Raw genomic sequence first — 14,761 nt, 5'->3', positions numbered from 1 at the left:
GAATAGAAGTAGAGAGGAGGAGGAGGGATGTTTTTAACCGACATTCATGACATCAGATTGTTGCTCCTACGTCTTGAGTTTATCCTCACCGATGGCACAGGAATAATCCATAGACCTGCTGGAGCGATGGTGCTCGACGAAATAACGCCGTCTCCTAGTTTATTTTCCTCCTCACGATGGCGTTAGAGAAGGCCAGAAACATAGAAAAGTAGTTGGAATATCAGTGGATGAAACATTCATGTGTGGTGAAATAACGTTAGCCGCGCACAAGTATTCCACACTCCGAGTACCTGAACCCTGTGGCTATGTTTGTTCTCCAATGCACTGGAGACATCATTGTGAACACTGAAAGTGCAGCAGCCGAGGTCGGCAGGTATGCAACTCAATTGCTGTGCCAGTCTCTTCTATCAGATTAAACCGGAGAAATTCAACACATTTCGCTATGGTACTCTAGTCAGACCAATATTATATACTATTGCATCATGATTTTTCCAGTCAGCGAAGGCAGGTATTCGGAATGTATTGAACACTACGTTAGCAATCTGCCTGACTGCCTCCAATGATGTTCGAACTTCAATTTCCTTGTTCTTTGTCTACATCAGCCCTCCAGAGAGCCTGATCACTCATTATGAATATCCCAGCCCTACTCATCCGTGGAAGGTAATCGCCACATACCTCAAAACTGACCCTCGTCTTCCCTTCAATGGTCGTCTGGCAAAATGATCAATTTCTTTCTAGAACTGACGACGGAATCACTTCCTACTACATAGTCCTGTCAAACCCACGGATTCGGCAGTGCAGTTAGGACAATTGCGATTGCGAATTTGCACGTGTCAGCTCAATATTACTTATTCGTCATTGTATTTAACATCATACTTGCCATCGTAGTACCTGTCCAGACTTGGACAGAGACTAGCAACGTTTCGCTGCCGTTTTTCATTGGCCTTCCCTGAGCTATTGGACTTACAAATCAACTCCTTTTGAGAGCTTCAGTTAACGGCCCTCTTTGGCCCAGCGTTTATTGTTTATTTTCCCGTTCAACACCAATTCACATATTTTTCTATATTTTTAGATGGTGGTTAAACGTACTGCTCCCGTAGGTTGCATACTGATTCCTAATGGGTTTTTTTGTAGTTTTTTTCTCAGTTAGATGAGATTTTTTCCCTTCTTTTTTCAATATATATATATATATATAAATTTCATTTTTATAAATTATGATTAGTTTTTTCTTCAGCTCTATTAATTGTATACATATTAATTTGTTCATATTTTGTATTATTCTATAGTTGTGGAAGATTATGTATGAATAAAAATATTCTAAAATGAAAATATTTTCCCTTTAACGCTGTTCATATTAAAGTCTATGGAATATCGACCTGCTTCAGTGTCTCTCACTCCGCACTTGGGCGATATCTGAATGTGGTATCAAGTCTCTCTAGACACAGTGAACGGTTTTACTTACGTGCAATCCAGTTCAGACAATTTAATGCACAACTACATCAAGATTGATAATTTACTGATCGAAACCGGCTTCAATGATTACCGGGAGAAGGCCAGGGAATTGGGGTTGCGGAGGGGTAAAAAGGATTAGTCATGATGGAATGGCGGAGCAGGATTGATGGGCCAAGTAGCCTAATTCTGCCCCTACATTGTGTGGTCTTATCGTTACTCGTCTTGCCAGAGAGCTTCCACTGCAGAAAAGGCGGTCATGGGCCGACATATCGGACCGGGAATAGAGAAAGGAATTGAAGAAGTTAGTCACTGGGAAATTGTGCTTTATTTTGTGGCTGGAGCTCAGGTGATCGACGAACCCTCAATTCTTCTGAAGAAGAGACGCGACCAGAAGTATCGACTGCTTATTCATGCCCAGTTGCTGACCTGTTGAGGCCTTCCAGCATTCTGTGTAGGCTGCTATTAATTTAATTAACGGGTTCAATACGTTCAGTGCCTTTGTAAGTCTGGATTCTCTATTAGTTTAAAACTCTTCACTATATTAACTTTCAAACATCATATTATTTTTAAGATATTTCCATTGCAGGATCTATAACTGAGATAATTTTCAGCGTGAAACTGAGCTTCCCAATAGCAGGAGATCATTGATCTATGATGGAAAATTCCGTGGAGCTTAGGAATGGACAAGATCAAAGATAGTAATCATGAAACCGAGAGGTGAGACTGAGAGTGTTTCGCAACAACATTCACTGAATTCTCGCATCGTCATTCCTTCGCCTTTGAGATTTTGCAATTTCGTGTCAAGCTATCCATACATGATTACAACTGGAATTTTACTTGAATTACATCATGTTTATTGTTATCCCAGCTGTCGGAAGACACGTCAGTCTTGTGTAGTATTGAATATTCAGTGTGCTGGAGCGAGTATAAACGAATGACCGTGGAGATTCATCAGCACAGTGTTTCTTCAGCGAGATCATGTTAGCTGGAAGACAGGCTGAATCTCACACAGAATACGTGAAACATTTTACCGTGTGAGAAAGATATATTGCATGCTCATTGCCGTTATTGGTGTTCCTGGTAAGAATACAGGTGAACTGCATTTGCAGGTCTGTGTGAGTGGTCTTTGGACTCGTTCTGTTACCGACAGCATTGTGATGCCGGTGTATCAGTCAGTGCGGTGCAGACTGCTGAGAAAACTCTACGCTCGGTCAGAAGTGCCCTTGCAGTTTAATCAGTTGCCTAGGCTGAAACTAAGCTCGCAATTAAAACGGATGTAGAGTGAAGATGGGGGAGATGGATTCATGTTGAGAAATCATGGCAGGCAGTTTTGACTTTTCAATGCAAAGCCGTTCTCAGAGTAAACTCGGATACTGCAGCGGGCTCGGAGCCGTTTCGGGGCTCTTGGTGTAATTCCATTTCAACAGTGTAACATATCTTAAATTCACGAAATTGCTGCAGGTTTACAGGCGATGCTGGAAGCGGATCGCCGGTGAGATTCAGACGAGAGCGGCAGACAGCACTTGTGAGTTAGTATCCAAACCATCGGGAGTTTTGAAAATTGATATAATGGGCTGTGTGCAGTTTCGTGAACCAGGGTTTGCATCCATTCCCTGATTGAAGACGGGGTTGAGAAAACACAGAGACGCACGATGGGGATCAGACCAGATAAGTTTCATGCCATACTCCGCTCTGAAACAATGAGCATCAATGTATTTAGAATAATGATGCAGTGGCTTACAGTAATCCCGGGGGGGGGGGGGGGAACAACAACAACAACAAGTGTTTGGAAGGACCTATATTATTCTCCCTTGGAAATCGGATGTTTTGAGCACTAAAGTCCAGAATACCCGGAACATTCGGCGGGTCAGGCAAAATCTTAAAAAGCGAAATTTAAAAATTTCTGATCGGTTACCTTAACAAAGTGTGAAGGAACAGCGGCCAAGCGCAGTTGCAGAATTTAAAACAAGGGAGCCAAGCGAAGCTCCTGGACGAAATAGGCAAACGGAAGTTGAGGAGGCGTCGAAGACAGAAGAACGGGAGAAATAAATTAAATCATGGGCTGATCGTACTCTTCCAGGCCTCCCATTCCCTTGCCTTAGATTGATTTCAACGAGGTCACCCCTAATTCTGTTGAGGTCCGGTGAATAGATACCCAGTGCCAACAGACTCTCTTCATGTGACAATCCGTTCAGTTTCAGTGCTAAGGGCACAGACACAGATAAGAACGTCCCTTTAGAACAGGGATGAGGAGGACATTCTGCAGCGGGTATAAAGCATCTGTGGAATTCATTGTCATGGCTCGTTGTGGAGCCCATCTTATTGGGTTTATTTAAAGCGGAGGGTGACAGGTTCTTGATTAGTAAGGTTGTCAAAAGTGACGAGAAAACGCTAGTAGAATTGCGTTGAGAGTGATAATGTATCTGTCATGATGGAATGGCGGAGAAACATCGATGAGCCGAATAGTATAATCTGTTTCTATGTCTTGTGGCATTGTGGCCAAGTTCGGTGACGAACTAATGGTGAATATTGCTTTTAATGACTCACATACCAACCTGTCTGGCGTCTCTGGGACAAAAGGCGGAGGTTCGGAAGTGATTGCTTCAAAGATGGTCTCCCAGATAAACATGGCGCGACGAAGATCGGAGTCGAACCCACGCGTGCCGTGCACAATGGATTAGCAGTCAATTGCCTTAACCGCTCGGCCACTTCTTGCTCTTGTGATTGGAGCTTCTGAATCTCTTCAGAGCAATTACAGACTCTGCTTCTGATTCACACATTTGTTTTCAGATTCTATGTCGATTTCCTTTGCTCTCTGTGATGACCAGAATTCATGGACATGGATAAGGAAAGTGTAGAGAGATTTGTGCCAAACACAGGAAACTTGGAAATACCTAATGCAGGTACCTTCGGCGCTATGGACATGCTGTGGCAAAAGGCTCCATTCCGTGCTCCGCCACTCGGAGAACCCGTGACTGTTTTCTGTTGTACAATGAGATAAATTTATGTTGAATTAAATCAAATTTCAGTAGCTTTGTTGTCATATTGCTCGTTTTCAAGTAAACAGATATTATAGGAATTTGCCACCTGGCTCTAGAATGACGACTTTCCGTGTATTGGGCAAATGCAATAACCCAATAGCTACTGTATTACAGACACGCTGAAGGGCACCCCCGGCTGTGCGCAGCCGCAGATCCGAACACCCAATGCTTACACGACTTAAACAGTGTTCGGTTCTGGATTACCAAACCAACGGCTGAATTATCTAAAAAGAAAGCGAGTTCACTCTATCAATAATATATTAAATGTGGTGGACCATATTCAATTATTCCATCACAGAATATAACGCGGCCCTAAAAGTCAGTGGTGTGGGCATTTTACAATTCCTTTCTGTGTGACAGAAAGAGAATATTGAATTTAAATGTACAGTCTAAAGCAGGAATGAATGGAGTGATATTAAGAACAATGATCGAATGTTCACCTGGGATAACAACACTGCATACCAGTACTTTTAGTTCGGTCAGGAAACCATTCTACACGTGTAAACTCCTTGCAGCAGTCAGCATGTTCCCCCATTTTTTCCATTGGAATTTCCCACAGAATGCGGCCGTGTGGCCTAATGGATAAGGCGTCTGACTTCGGTACTTGAATCGAAGTCATCAGAAGATTGCAGGTTCGAGTCCTGTCACGGTCGTTTTGCCAGATTGGTGATTTTGATTCCATTCTGTCTCTCACTCTCTGCAACATGGTTGTCTCAGTTCCGCGTGGGGATTAATCGAAGTATCACACCTCAGTGGAAAATGTAATGCCACCTCATTGTTATACGCATCACATAATATTATACGTCTAGTCTGTGAGGTATTTCTGCAAACACTTTTATAAACAATTCACTGGAGCTTCTCAGATGTTTGGGTGGAGCTGCTGCTGGGACGGTAAGTTTATTTCACATTCAGCTCTGTCTCCGAGCACACCTTTTCGGCGAGAATTCCCCACCCAGTACCGACGGTACATTCTCCTGTCTCCAACCCTCCACCTATTCTTGGACTCAGCGCACTGTTTCTCTGCCTGCTCTGGATATCTTTATCACTAATTGCCGGCGGGTTATCTCCGCCTCAACATCAGGAATACTCACTTCAAATCGAACCTTACCCAGTGTGAATGCACTTTCCCTCCAATCTGCCAACATCAGTGTCAAAGTTACAATCGATCCCACTGTCAAAATGGTTGCTGTTGTAGATTGGCGGTCTGACCTCTGCGTTGGTGAGGGCAGGTGGTAATAGATGGTAATAGGACCTAGTTGAGTCATTACCTGTCCAGGTAAACACATTAGAAAGTTGATACCAACTCACTGGAGACGAGTAAACCCGAACGTTGAAGTTAGGACCTCTGTGCACGTGGATGTTGTCTGCTCATAGCGTGTTGAATCATAGAGTGCAATCAGCTAAATCTCTTTGCTGTGCTGCCCACTCAATCCGAGCAGGAACCAGGCCCGATCTGTTCTCAGGAGTGCTCAGCGCGAAATCCGCCAGTTTGCCTCGAGAGGGCAGTATTTCCGCTAGCTTCTCCTTTTCCTCCATGTCACAGGAAGCTACGGTTTTGTCGGTCACTTGACCGATGGAAATTTACACTGGGGTATAGGAGTCATTATCGAACGTGCTGTGGTTCTGACGATACCGGAGATATAATGAAAAAAGAAAAACAAAAGGGAGGAAGAGTTTAGTAATCGGTAGGAAGTGAAGGTCGGGAGCTGCGTTCGCCGAAGGTTCTGTTGCCGTGCTCTGTCACTCCCGGATTCTAAACTAGTTTTATTCTACCTGCTGCCATGTTCTCTGATGAGCGCCAATTCTATAGTGTCAAGATGGAAAACACTGCGACTGCCTCCGGGAAGAACTTAGATATTATGTTTATCAATTAATGGAATAATTTACAGAAACGGACATTTCTTTACACTGATGGATGAACTGATGCTTGAACTTGGTCTTCGTTACCCCGTAAATAAAAGTGTTTGTGCAGCAACTTAATGTCAGCAACATCTCTCCGGAGTTGTTCTGTGCGTTAGATGTGGGAATCCCGGGATATCTCCAGCGTTCCTGATATACACATCTGCTCCGGGGTGGGGAGCAGGTGGTCGCAGTGATCTGGTGACTGGCACTCTGGTGGCATGGAAGAACAGAGAGATGAAGAGGACTGCGGTGGTGATGGAAGATGAAATAGTCAGAGGAACAGAGGCTAGATTCTGTCGACTCGACAGTGACACCTGGACGGCATGTTTCTCCGAGGCGTCAGGGTCGGGGAAGTCTCTGATCGCTCCACGGCATTCTCACGGGGGAGTGTGAGCAACCAGAAGCCGAGATACATCTGACCACCGATAACATACACGGGGAAATAAGCAGACACTGTAGAGAGATTTTATGGAGCTAGACAGAAAGCAGACAGACAGGACATTCAAGGTAGATATATCTAGACCACTGCCTGTGCACTCTCCAGTGAAGGTAAGGATAGGATGATCTGACAGGTGCATGTGTGGCTGAAGAACTGGTGTAGGAGGGAGGGATGCATTATCGGGATCTTTATTTTTAGGGAGACATCTGTGGAGGCCGGGTTATTTGATATACAAAAGGCAGAAATTGATAGATACTTGATTAATCGGGGCATGAAGGGTTACGAGGAGACAAGATTGGGCTGAGAGAGATCGGAGCAGACTCGATGATCCAACTGGCTTAGAGCTTTTTTCGTATATGTTACGGTCTTATTGTCTAAAACAGAGCTAGACCGGAAGGGTCAGTTGGGAGACAACCCGACAGGACGCGTCTGATCGCAGAGTGTGAGCAGAGGATGGAAACCGGAGGGATTCGGCGAAAGGTATTTGCCGGGGAGGGAGTTGAGAGATGATTGCAGAACGCAGCAGAAATTGGACAAGGGGCATGGATAGCGAGGGTGGCACTTCACATTGGTTTAGAGCGGAACAAGTTTCAGGCTTGAGCGCGGCACGGGCTCATTTGTTCTCTCATGTAGCTGCATCCTCTAGTTAAAGTGGAGACGGGTGCATACTTAAATGATGGAGGAGCTGTGGACGATGGGGTCCGGCATAGGAGAGGAGCTGAGACATGGGAGAATTAACCATGGTCATGCAGATTGCCAGCGCTAATTTTAGGGGCCGTTCGGCCTCCTGTGCTTTGCTCTGCTGCGAGTACCGGAACAACCACAGGGTCGTTCCATTGCAGTTCGCAGGCAGCCTGTGTGCTCCGCGTCCCTCACTATGTTAACGAGATGGGTGGACAGTCAATCTCCCAGAACTGCTACTCCTTCCTGAACTCTCAGTGATCAACCCTCCGACGCTCCACCCATTCCTCAGGGGGCCACTGCGCAGGATCGGAAAGGCTACAGAAAGTTGCAGTCTCAGCTATATTGATGTCGGACATTGTCCTCTCCAGCTCCAAAGGCATCTTCGACAGGCGACGATCAGAGATAGGGCATCGATCACTAAGTATCCCCATCACCCAGGACACTCCCTCTTCTCATTGCTACCGTCAAGAGGGAGTTAATGGTGCCTGAGCACCCACATTCAACATTTCAGATACAGATTCTTACCCTCCGCCATCAAATTTCTGAATAGAAAATGAGTCCATATGTACGCCGACATAATTTACCTCCCTTTATGAACTATGTATACCTTGAAAAATACGTAATTAATATATATATATATCTCAATGTAATTTATTCTTTTATAACTTTGTATTTTCTGTCTTAGTGCCATAAGACAACAAATGTCTAGATATGCGCCAGTGATATTAAACCTGATTCTGACATCCCCACCGTCAAAACACACGGCGCTCCCTCCCTGGACCCTCGGTCATTATACTCTCCGAATTCATCCACATACCCCGCCCCCCCATCACTTCCACAGTCACGCCCAGCCACAGCTCCCTTCTCAGATCTGTTACTGATTACGTCTCCGAGCCCCTCGTCCACCCCAATCCTTTCTCTCTAAACAATTATCACCCCCTCCGACAGCAACATCACCTCCAACGGTATCCACACCACGCCCCTCATCGAATGTCCCCTCTCCACACGCTGATTCTTAATATCACTGTTCTCTGATCCTCACACCTCCCATTCCAGATGTCACTGTCTCTCTGCAAGATACCGTTATGGGCTTGGTGCTTCGCCCCGAGTAGATTGACAGCCGTGCGAAAGGATGGAGGTGGTTAAGAGGGGGAATGTTGTGGGTATGGCGTCTGCCCAGCATTACCCCACGGACAGGTTATCCTCCTGCGCTCTGACTGTCCGAGCCACCAACTCAGACCTATCTAATCTCACGGCATGTGATACCAATATGGTGGGAGAGACCAGTTGGGCTGTAGGCCCACGTTAGTAATGTGACTGCTCGCATTTTCCCTGACGGTGTACCGCTCCGGTTCCACACGACCCTCCCCGCACCCCAGGCGGCGTCACTATCAGCTGACAGTTTTCCACAGAGTGGCTCAGTGTTGGAAGGGAAGAGGGGTGAGCTGTTAGTGTGGGTGTGTCAGCATGCTGTTTTCACTGCCCTAGGAGCCGGTTATTCCCGGTGGGGCTGAATGTACCTTCCCAATGAACTGTCGGATTTGACAGCAGCGAGCGTTTGACAAGAGATGCAGACCAAGTTAATGCAAACAGCGTTGACTTTATTGATTCATGCAGTTAATTTGGGAAATGGTTATACCACCGCGGGACAGATGTCAGAAAGGCAGTGTGGTCAGTAGTGAGCTCCGAGAAGGAGCTGCCACATGCCGTGGAAAAAGAAATATTAGAGCCCCTGCTACCATCAGAGTACACGAGAGTGTTTACAGTTACATCAACACAGGAAGTGGATCATATCAAACATCCGCCGGCTGTTCTGCCCAGTATTTACTCAGCTCTGGTGCCGAAAACCCGCGCTGTCCGACAAAAGTGGCCCGTGTCTCTTGACTTTCCGCCGTGCACTCGCATAAGAGACACAGACATCCACTCAACCTCAAACGTCAGTCTGGGATTCCTCGCGGTTTTGGACTTGTTCACTATCGTACTGTTACGCCGGGAATGAAAGAGATCCTAGGAAACGTCCAATCTGTCTGGTAATCGTGACAAATCAAACCAGGCCGACAAGGTAATATCATTGCTGGGCCACATCGCATTACAAAGGTCAGATAGTCCTGTGTCAGCAGAAGGACCACAGTTGCCAAAGTCCCAGAACTGGGCTCCCAATACAGCCACTCTGCGGCCCCTGTGAGAGTAGGTGATGATCCCACACGGGTTGGTCAAGGGTATTCGATGTCTGGCATTACCCCACGGGTGAACAGGCCAGTGCTGAGATTACTGAGTGGCGGTGTTGGGAGTGAATTAACAGTGGAGAACGTGTGGAAAGTAGCATTTAACAGGAAGCAAGCGAAGGATCCAAAGCGTCCTCGTTGGCCTCACGGAGCCGGGCAATCGAATCCGCCAGTGGAAACGAACCATATCTCCTGACTGAAAGATATAACAGAGAGTTGAGGGGAATGTTCCTGAGTGTGTAAGAGCAGTCCCTTTACTGAAAGTATTGTTCTCTTCATCATAAAACCGGTCCCCTCCAAAGAATATAAAACAGCGGCGTCACAGAAGCAACGGGTGACTTATTGCTAGAATTTTCTAATCTAGAAACTCCCGTGTCTGCAGTCTGACTTCCTACGCCCAATGGATTCTTTGTTTCCGCCCTCCCAAGCAAAATCACATCCCTTCAATATTGTAGTGACCACAGGTGTACACAATACTGCAGGTGAAGTGTAAACAACATGATGAACAGTGGTAAGGTGACCTCCCAACTCTGGGTGCCAATGATTTTACAGCTGTAGGGCAACAGGTCAGACATCTTCACCATCTCTCTGTCTGTGTTTCCAATCCCACCGATCCACCTATATTTATCCAGAGGGATCCATTGTATGTCACCTTTCAGCTATCTTACAATTTGGGACCGTGTCAGACCTCTTGTTTACCTGTTCAAAACACCTGATCAAATTTATGGAACGTGATTTTCCTTCTACAAAGACACCCTGGCTATGCCTAATCACTCCAACCTTTCCAAATAGAGGTGGATCCTGTATCCCAAAACCCGCTTCGGTAACTACTTCGCCTCATGAACTGGAGGGAAATCTTGCAGACAGGTTTGATAGAGGTTGCGGGGAACGGAAACATAATTCGGGAGGGGAATGGGATATGTCAGAGGAAAAAAACAGTGGTGTATTGGGACATTGTGAGGAAGGAGAGGTGGTGAACCTACAAACAGTAGGTTGGATTGTACTGTGCCTATTTTAATGCGAGAAGTGTGGGAACAAGGGAGCTGTATTTCGAGAGCAGCTCAGTACATGGAACTATGGAGTTATGACAATAACTGAGGTTTTGTTGTTACAAGGGCAGGAATCGCTTCTGGATGTTTCATTGCTTCTCTGTTTCAAACGGGACTGGGGGAAAAGTGCAGGAGTCGGATAATCTCACAGCAGCACAAATGTAGGAGTCGTGATCGGATCATTCAGTGAGTCAATGTGAATGGAGGCAGAATCCGGAAGAGTAGATATGCTATTAGAAGCATGAAGTAGACGGACCAGTTAAATAGCCAAATAATGACCGAGGAACAATTCAGGAGATTGATTTTGGAAATATGTAAGCATAAAGACATTTATTATTGTGACATTAACTTCCCTTATATTGACTGGAACCTCCTTAGAGAAAAAGGTTTAGATTGGCAGAATCTGTTCGAGGAACACATAAGTGTGTTTCGACTCATTAGTGGCAGTACATCTGAAGGAAACACCATATTAGACCAATGAACCAGGTCACCTGCCATATTTCCCGATGCGATACTGCCAGACCTCCTATCACAGACAGTGACCACAACTCCTATTCTTTACCCTGGCATTGAATGAGGATAGGAAGAGACGGTATTATAAATCAGTTGATTGGTGGGAGAGCGAATTACGATGCTATTAGTCAGGAAGTTGGAAACGTAAATTGGGAAGAGATATACACAGGGTAATGCACAACTGAACTGTGGATTTTTTTTTAAGGAAGAGCTAGCATGTTCTCCTGGATAGGTTTGTCCCATTGAGGCAGGGTCGGCGATGGTAGAGTAAAGGAGTCATGGTTGACTAGAGAGAGTCCAGAGAGAGGAAGAAGCAGACTTAAGATGTAGGAAGCAGGGATCAGAGAGGTTTCAAATGAACTACAAGTTAGCCAGGCAGGAGCTTAGAAACCCAAAGGCCATTTACACCTATGTGAAGATCAGACGGATGACTGCATAGGTCCGATCAGGAATAACAGAGGAAATATGCGCCTGAGGTCGGCCCAGATAGTGAAGGTCCATAATGTATATTTTCTTTCAGTGTTCACAATTGAGAGGAAATTTTTCAAATGTGAGCATGATGTAGAAGAGGCTGAGGGGATTCCTATTGCCGGAGGGGATGTATCCCAGTTTTCTACAGGAAGGGACGGAAGTTTCTGCTGCGTCTTTGGTAATGACCTTTCTGTGTCATCTGGCTATTGCAATAGTATCAGAGGATTGGACGTTGCCAGCTTTTATTCCTTTGACCAAGGAAAGAAACAGGGAAAACGCTGGGAATTACAGACCAGTAGGCCCAATGTACGTACGGTCAAACTATTGGAGGATATATTTCGACAGTATCTCTGGACAGTTGAAGAACGACAGTCTGATCATGGCTGTGAGAGGGGCAGGGCATGTCTCAAGAATGGAATCAAATTCTTAATTATTAGACAAAGCACACTGATGAAGATTTTAGGAAAACTTTCTCAGCTATGGGTGGCAGACAAATGTGGCTACTATAGATAGAACTAGCTTACCCACAGAAAACAGAGTGTGGTAACAGGTGGAGTGTATTTCTCTTGGAGGTCGGTGACCAGTGGTGTTCCTGAGAAATCTGTTCGGGAAGCGGGTGATTAGCTGTTCCATTTCCAGATGACATTTCGGGATAGTGTGGGTTGTGATGTAGGTTACAACAGGGCAATGAGGAATGCAAAGTTGGGCTGAGAATTGGCAAACTCTGAGCTCAATGTGGAAAAGTGTGAAGTGATACACTTTGCAAAGTCGAATTTGAATGCAAAATGCAGGGTTCATGACAGGTTCATTATCAGTGTGCAAGAATAGAGTCATCTTTAGTTTCACGCTCATAGACTCATCAAAGTTGACACGCAAGTTGAATAGGTTGTTATGAAACTGTATGAGATGTTGGCCTCAGTCGTCAAGGGGTTGAGTTCAAAGCCACGAGTAATGTTGCCACTCATTTAAACTTGGGATATTGTGCTCAATTCTGGTTGCCTCATTACAGGAAGTATGTAACAACTTTCGAAGCTGAAAAACGGAGATTTACCAGTATGCTGCCTAGACTATAGGGATATATCACATGAGGATAGGTTTAGCGAGCTATGGCTTTTCCTTTTAGAGCTAAGTGGGTGAAAGGCGACTGCATAGGGTTGTACAAGATAAGCGGCATAGGTCATGTGGATGGCCAAAGACATTTTTCCCAGTGTGGAAATAACTACCAAGAGATATAATTTTAAAGTATTTAGACGGAGGTATAGGGGCTGCCTGGCGTGTGTATTTACACATACAGGTGGGTGTGTGGAACGCGGTGTCTGGAGTCCGGTAAGAGACATATCTATCAGGTACATTTAAGAAACTCTTAGACACATGGATAATAGAAAAAAAAAAGACGGCTCTGTAGGAATGAAGGTCTTGAGTCGGCAACAATCAAGGATAAAGGGCGAGCATAGAGGTCTAGTGTTCTATATTTTCTGTTCCTGACGGACCGTCAGCGGGTGAACACACCTGATACCGCAGCGTCTCTGATTCATTAACTGACCCAATCACAGTCACAACATTCCCCTCTACTTACCCATGCAGCAAACTACTGAACGCCACTCGCTCCCTAATCGTGGATGTGGAAAAAACAAATAAAGAATTAGAGACCGCACATCAACCATTTAACTGTGACCAACTCTTCCCTTATCACTGCCACCCGATGCCCGAACCCTTCCAAAGATGCTCAGCGGCAGCGCTGGGATACCAGCCAACCTTCCCTCTGGGCACACTGACCCCTGAGGAGTCAACATCAAGTTCAACAACCCCACCAATTTCCATCCCTCTATTGATGCCGGAACCGGAGAGTTCTCTGGAACACTGACCGAGCATCTCTGTGAAATCTCCTTTCACACCGTTTCACCCCTCGGAGGAGCAGTGTGATAAGCGAGCCTTCTATCTGACAGCGCCAGAGCGTTCCCACCATTCCATAGGGACGTACACCCATCCGATACTGCAGCGGCTCTGGTTCATTTACCGCCCCGCTCGCACTCAGAACATTCCACATCCATTTATACTCTTTTACCTAAAGCTACAGACTGTTTCAAGGATAAGATGAAGGTATAAAATTAGTGAGAGACGGTAGATGTAGTTTTGAAGAATGAGCTGGAAAATCATGGAACATTGAACAGCCTGGTCAGTGTAGCTGGAGAGAGGACGTTTCCTATGGGGGATTGGGGATTGGAGCAGAGTGCGTAGCCTAAGAGAGGATGAAGAATTCCTTTCGCTAGAACACAGAAGATAGAATAGTACAGAACAGTGCAGGCCCTTCGGCCGCAATGTTGTTGTCGACTCTTAAACCCTGCCTCCCATATAACCCCCCAGCTTAATAGAACATGCTGTAGTACAGCACAGCACATGAGGATCAGAAGATGCTGAATTTGAAGAATTCATTGCCATGGATGTGGAGGCCATGTTTGTGATTTTATTTAAGGTGGAGTTTGATGGGCTTTTGATTCGTAAAGGTAACAAAGTACAGAGATTAAAACAGGAGAAATGAGGCGAGCGGGATAACAAATTAGGGAAGATAACATGTTGGAGAGTCTCGATGGGCCGAATGGTTCAATACTTCTCCCACATCTCATGATCTTATCGAAAACTAATTATAAATCATCCGTGTACCGCTACCTACTGATGAGATTTTTGAATCATTATTGAGGGTGAAACTTTGGAGTATCTTGTGATAAAACAGTCTCAGGCCAGCAGTGTTTTGTACAGGGGAGATCTTGACTGAGAAATCTGTCCGGAAAATTTAAAAAGCTTAAGAATTTATTGCAGGGTTCTGTAATCAAACCGCGTTCGGGCATTCACTTTTAGATTCGACCACCGCTGTTCAAACGGTCTCTTCCCTATGGAAGAGCAGCGTGAGGAGAGGGACATCACCCCCGGAGAGTTTCCACCCCTCTGTCGGCCTGAGCGCCCTAATGATAAATTCCCTCTGATTTG

General features: G+C 45.5%; 1 protein-coding gene and 1 non-coding gene across 6 annotated transcripts in view; one reads left to right on the top strand and one right to left on the bottom strand.

Moving 5' to 3' along the window:
* Positions 1-5,057: 5,057 nt before the first annotated feature.
* Positions 5,058-5,146, top strand: trnar-ucg (transfer RNA arginine (anticodon UCG)). The gene is given in 2 exon segments: positions 5,058-5,094; positions 5,111-5,146. It is a non-coding gene; the product is annotated as a tRNA-Arg (tRNA).
* A 3,977-nt stretch (positions 5,147-9,123) lies between these two features.
* Positions 9,124-14,761, bottom strand: part of LOC140721817 (uncharacterized) — a 43,816-nt gene continuing 38,178 nt past the window's right edge. For 4 of the 5 annotated variants that reach the window (XM_073036626.1, XM_073036627.1, XM_073036629.1 and 1 more), the window contains 2 exons: positions 13,353-13,385; positions 9,124-9,939 (listed from right to left, as the gene is read on the bottom strand). In XM_073036626.1, the coding sequence (XP_072892727.1) occupies positions 9,888-9,939; positions 13,353-13,385 (85 nt within the window). In that variant the 3' untranslated portion in view covers positions 9,124-9,887. The remainder of the gene's footprint in view (positions 9,940-13,352; positions 13,386-14,761) is intronic. The other variant, XM_073036628.1, reaches the window with a different exon arrangement.

Source organism: Hemitrygon akajei, unplaced genomic scaffold, assembly GCF_048418815.1.
Source record: "Hemitrygon akajei unplaced genomic scaffold, sHemAka1.3 Scf000062, whole genome shotgun sequence".
NCBI lineage: Eukaryota > Metazoa > Chordata > Chondrichthyes > Myliobatiformes > Dasyatidae > Hemitrygon > Hemitrygon akajei.
Note: the sequence above shows the minus strand (reverse complement) of the source record. Positions and strands in the feature narration are given on the sequence as shown.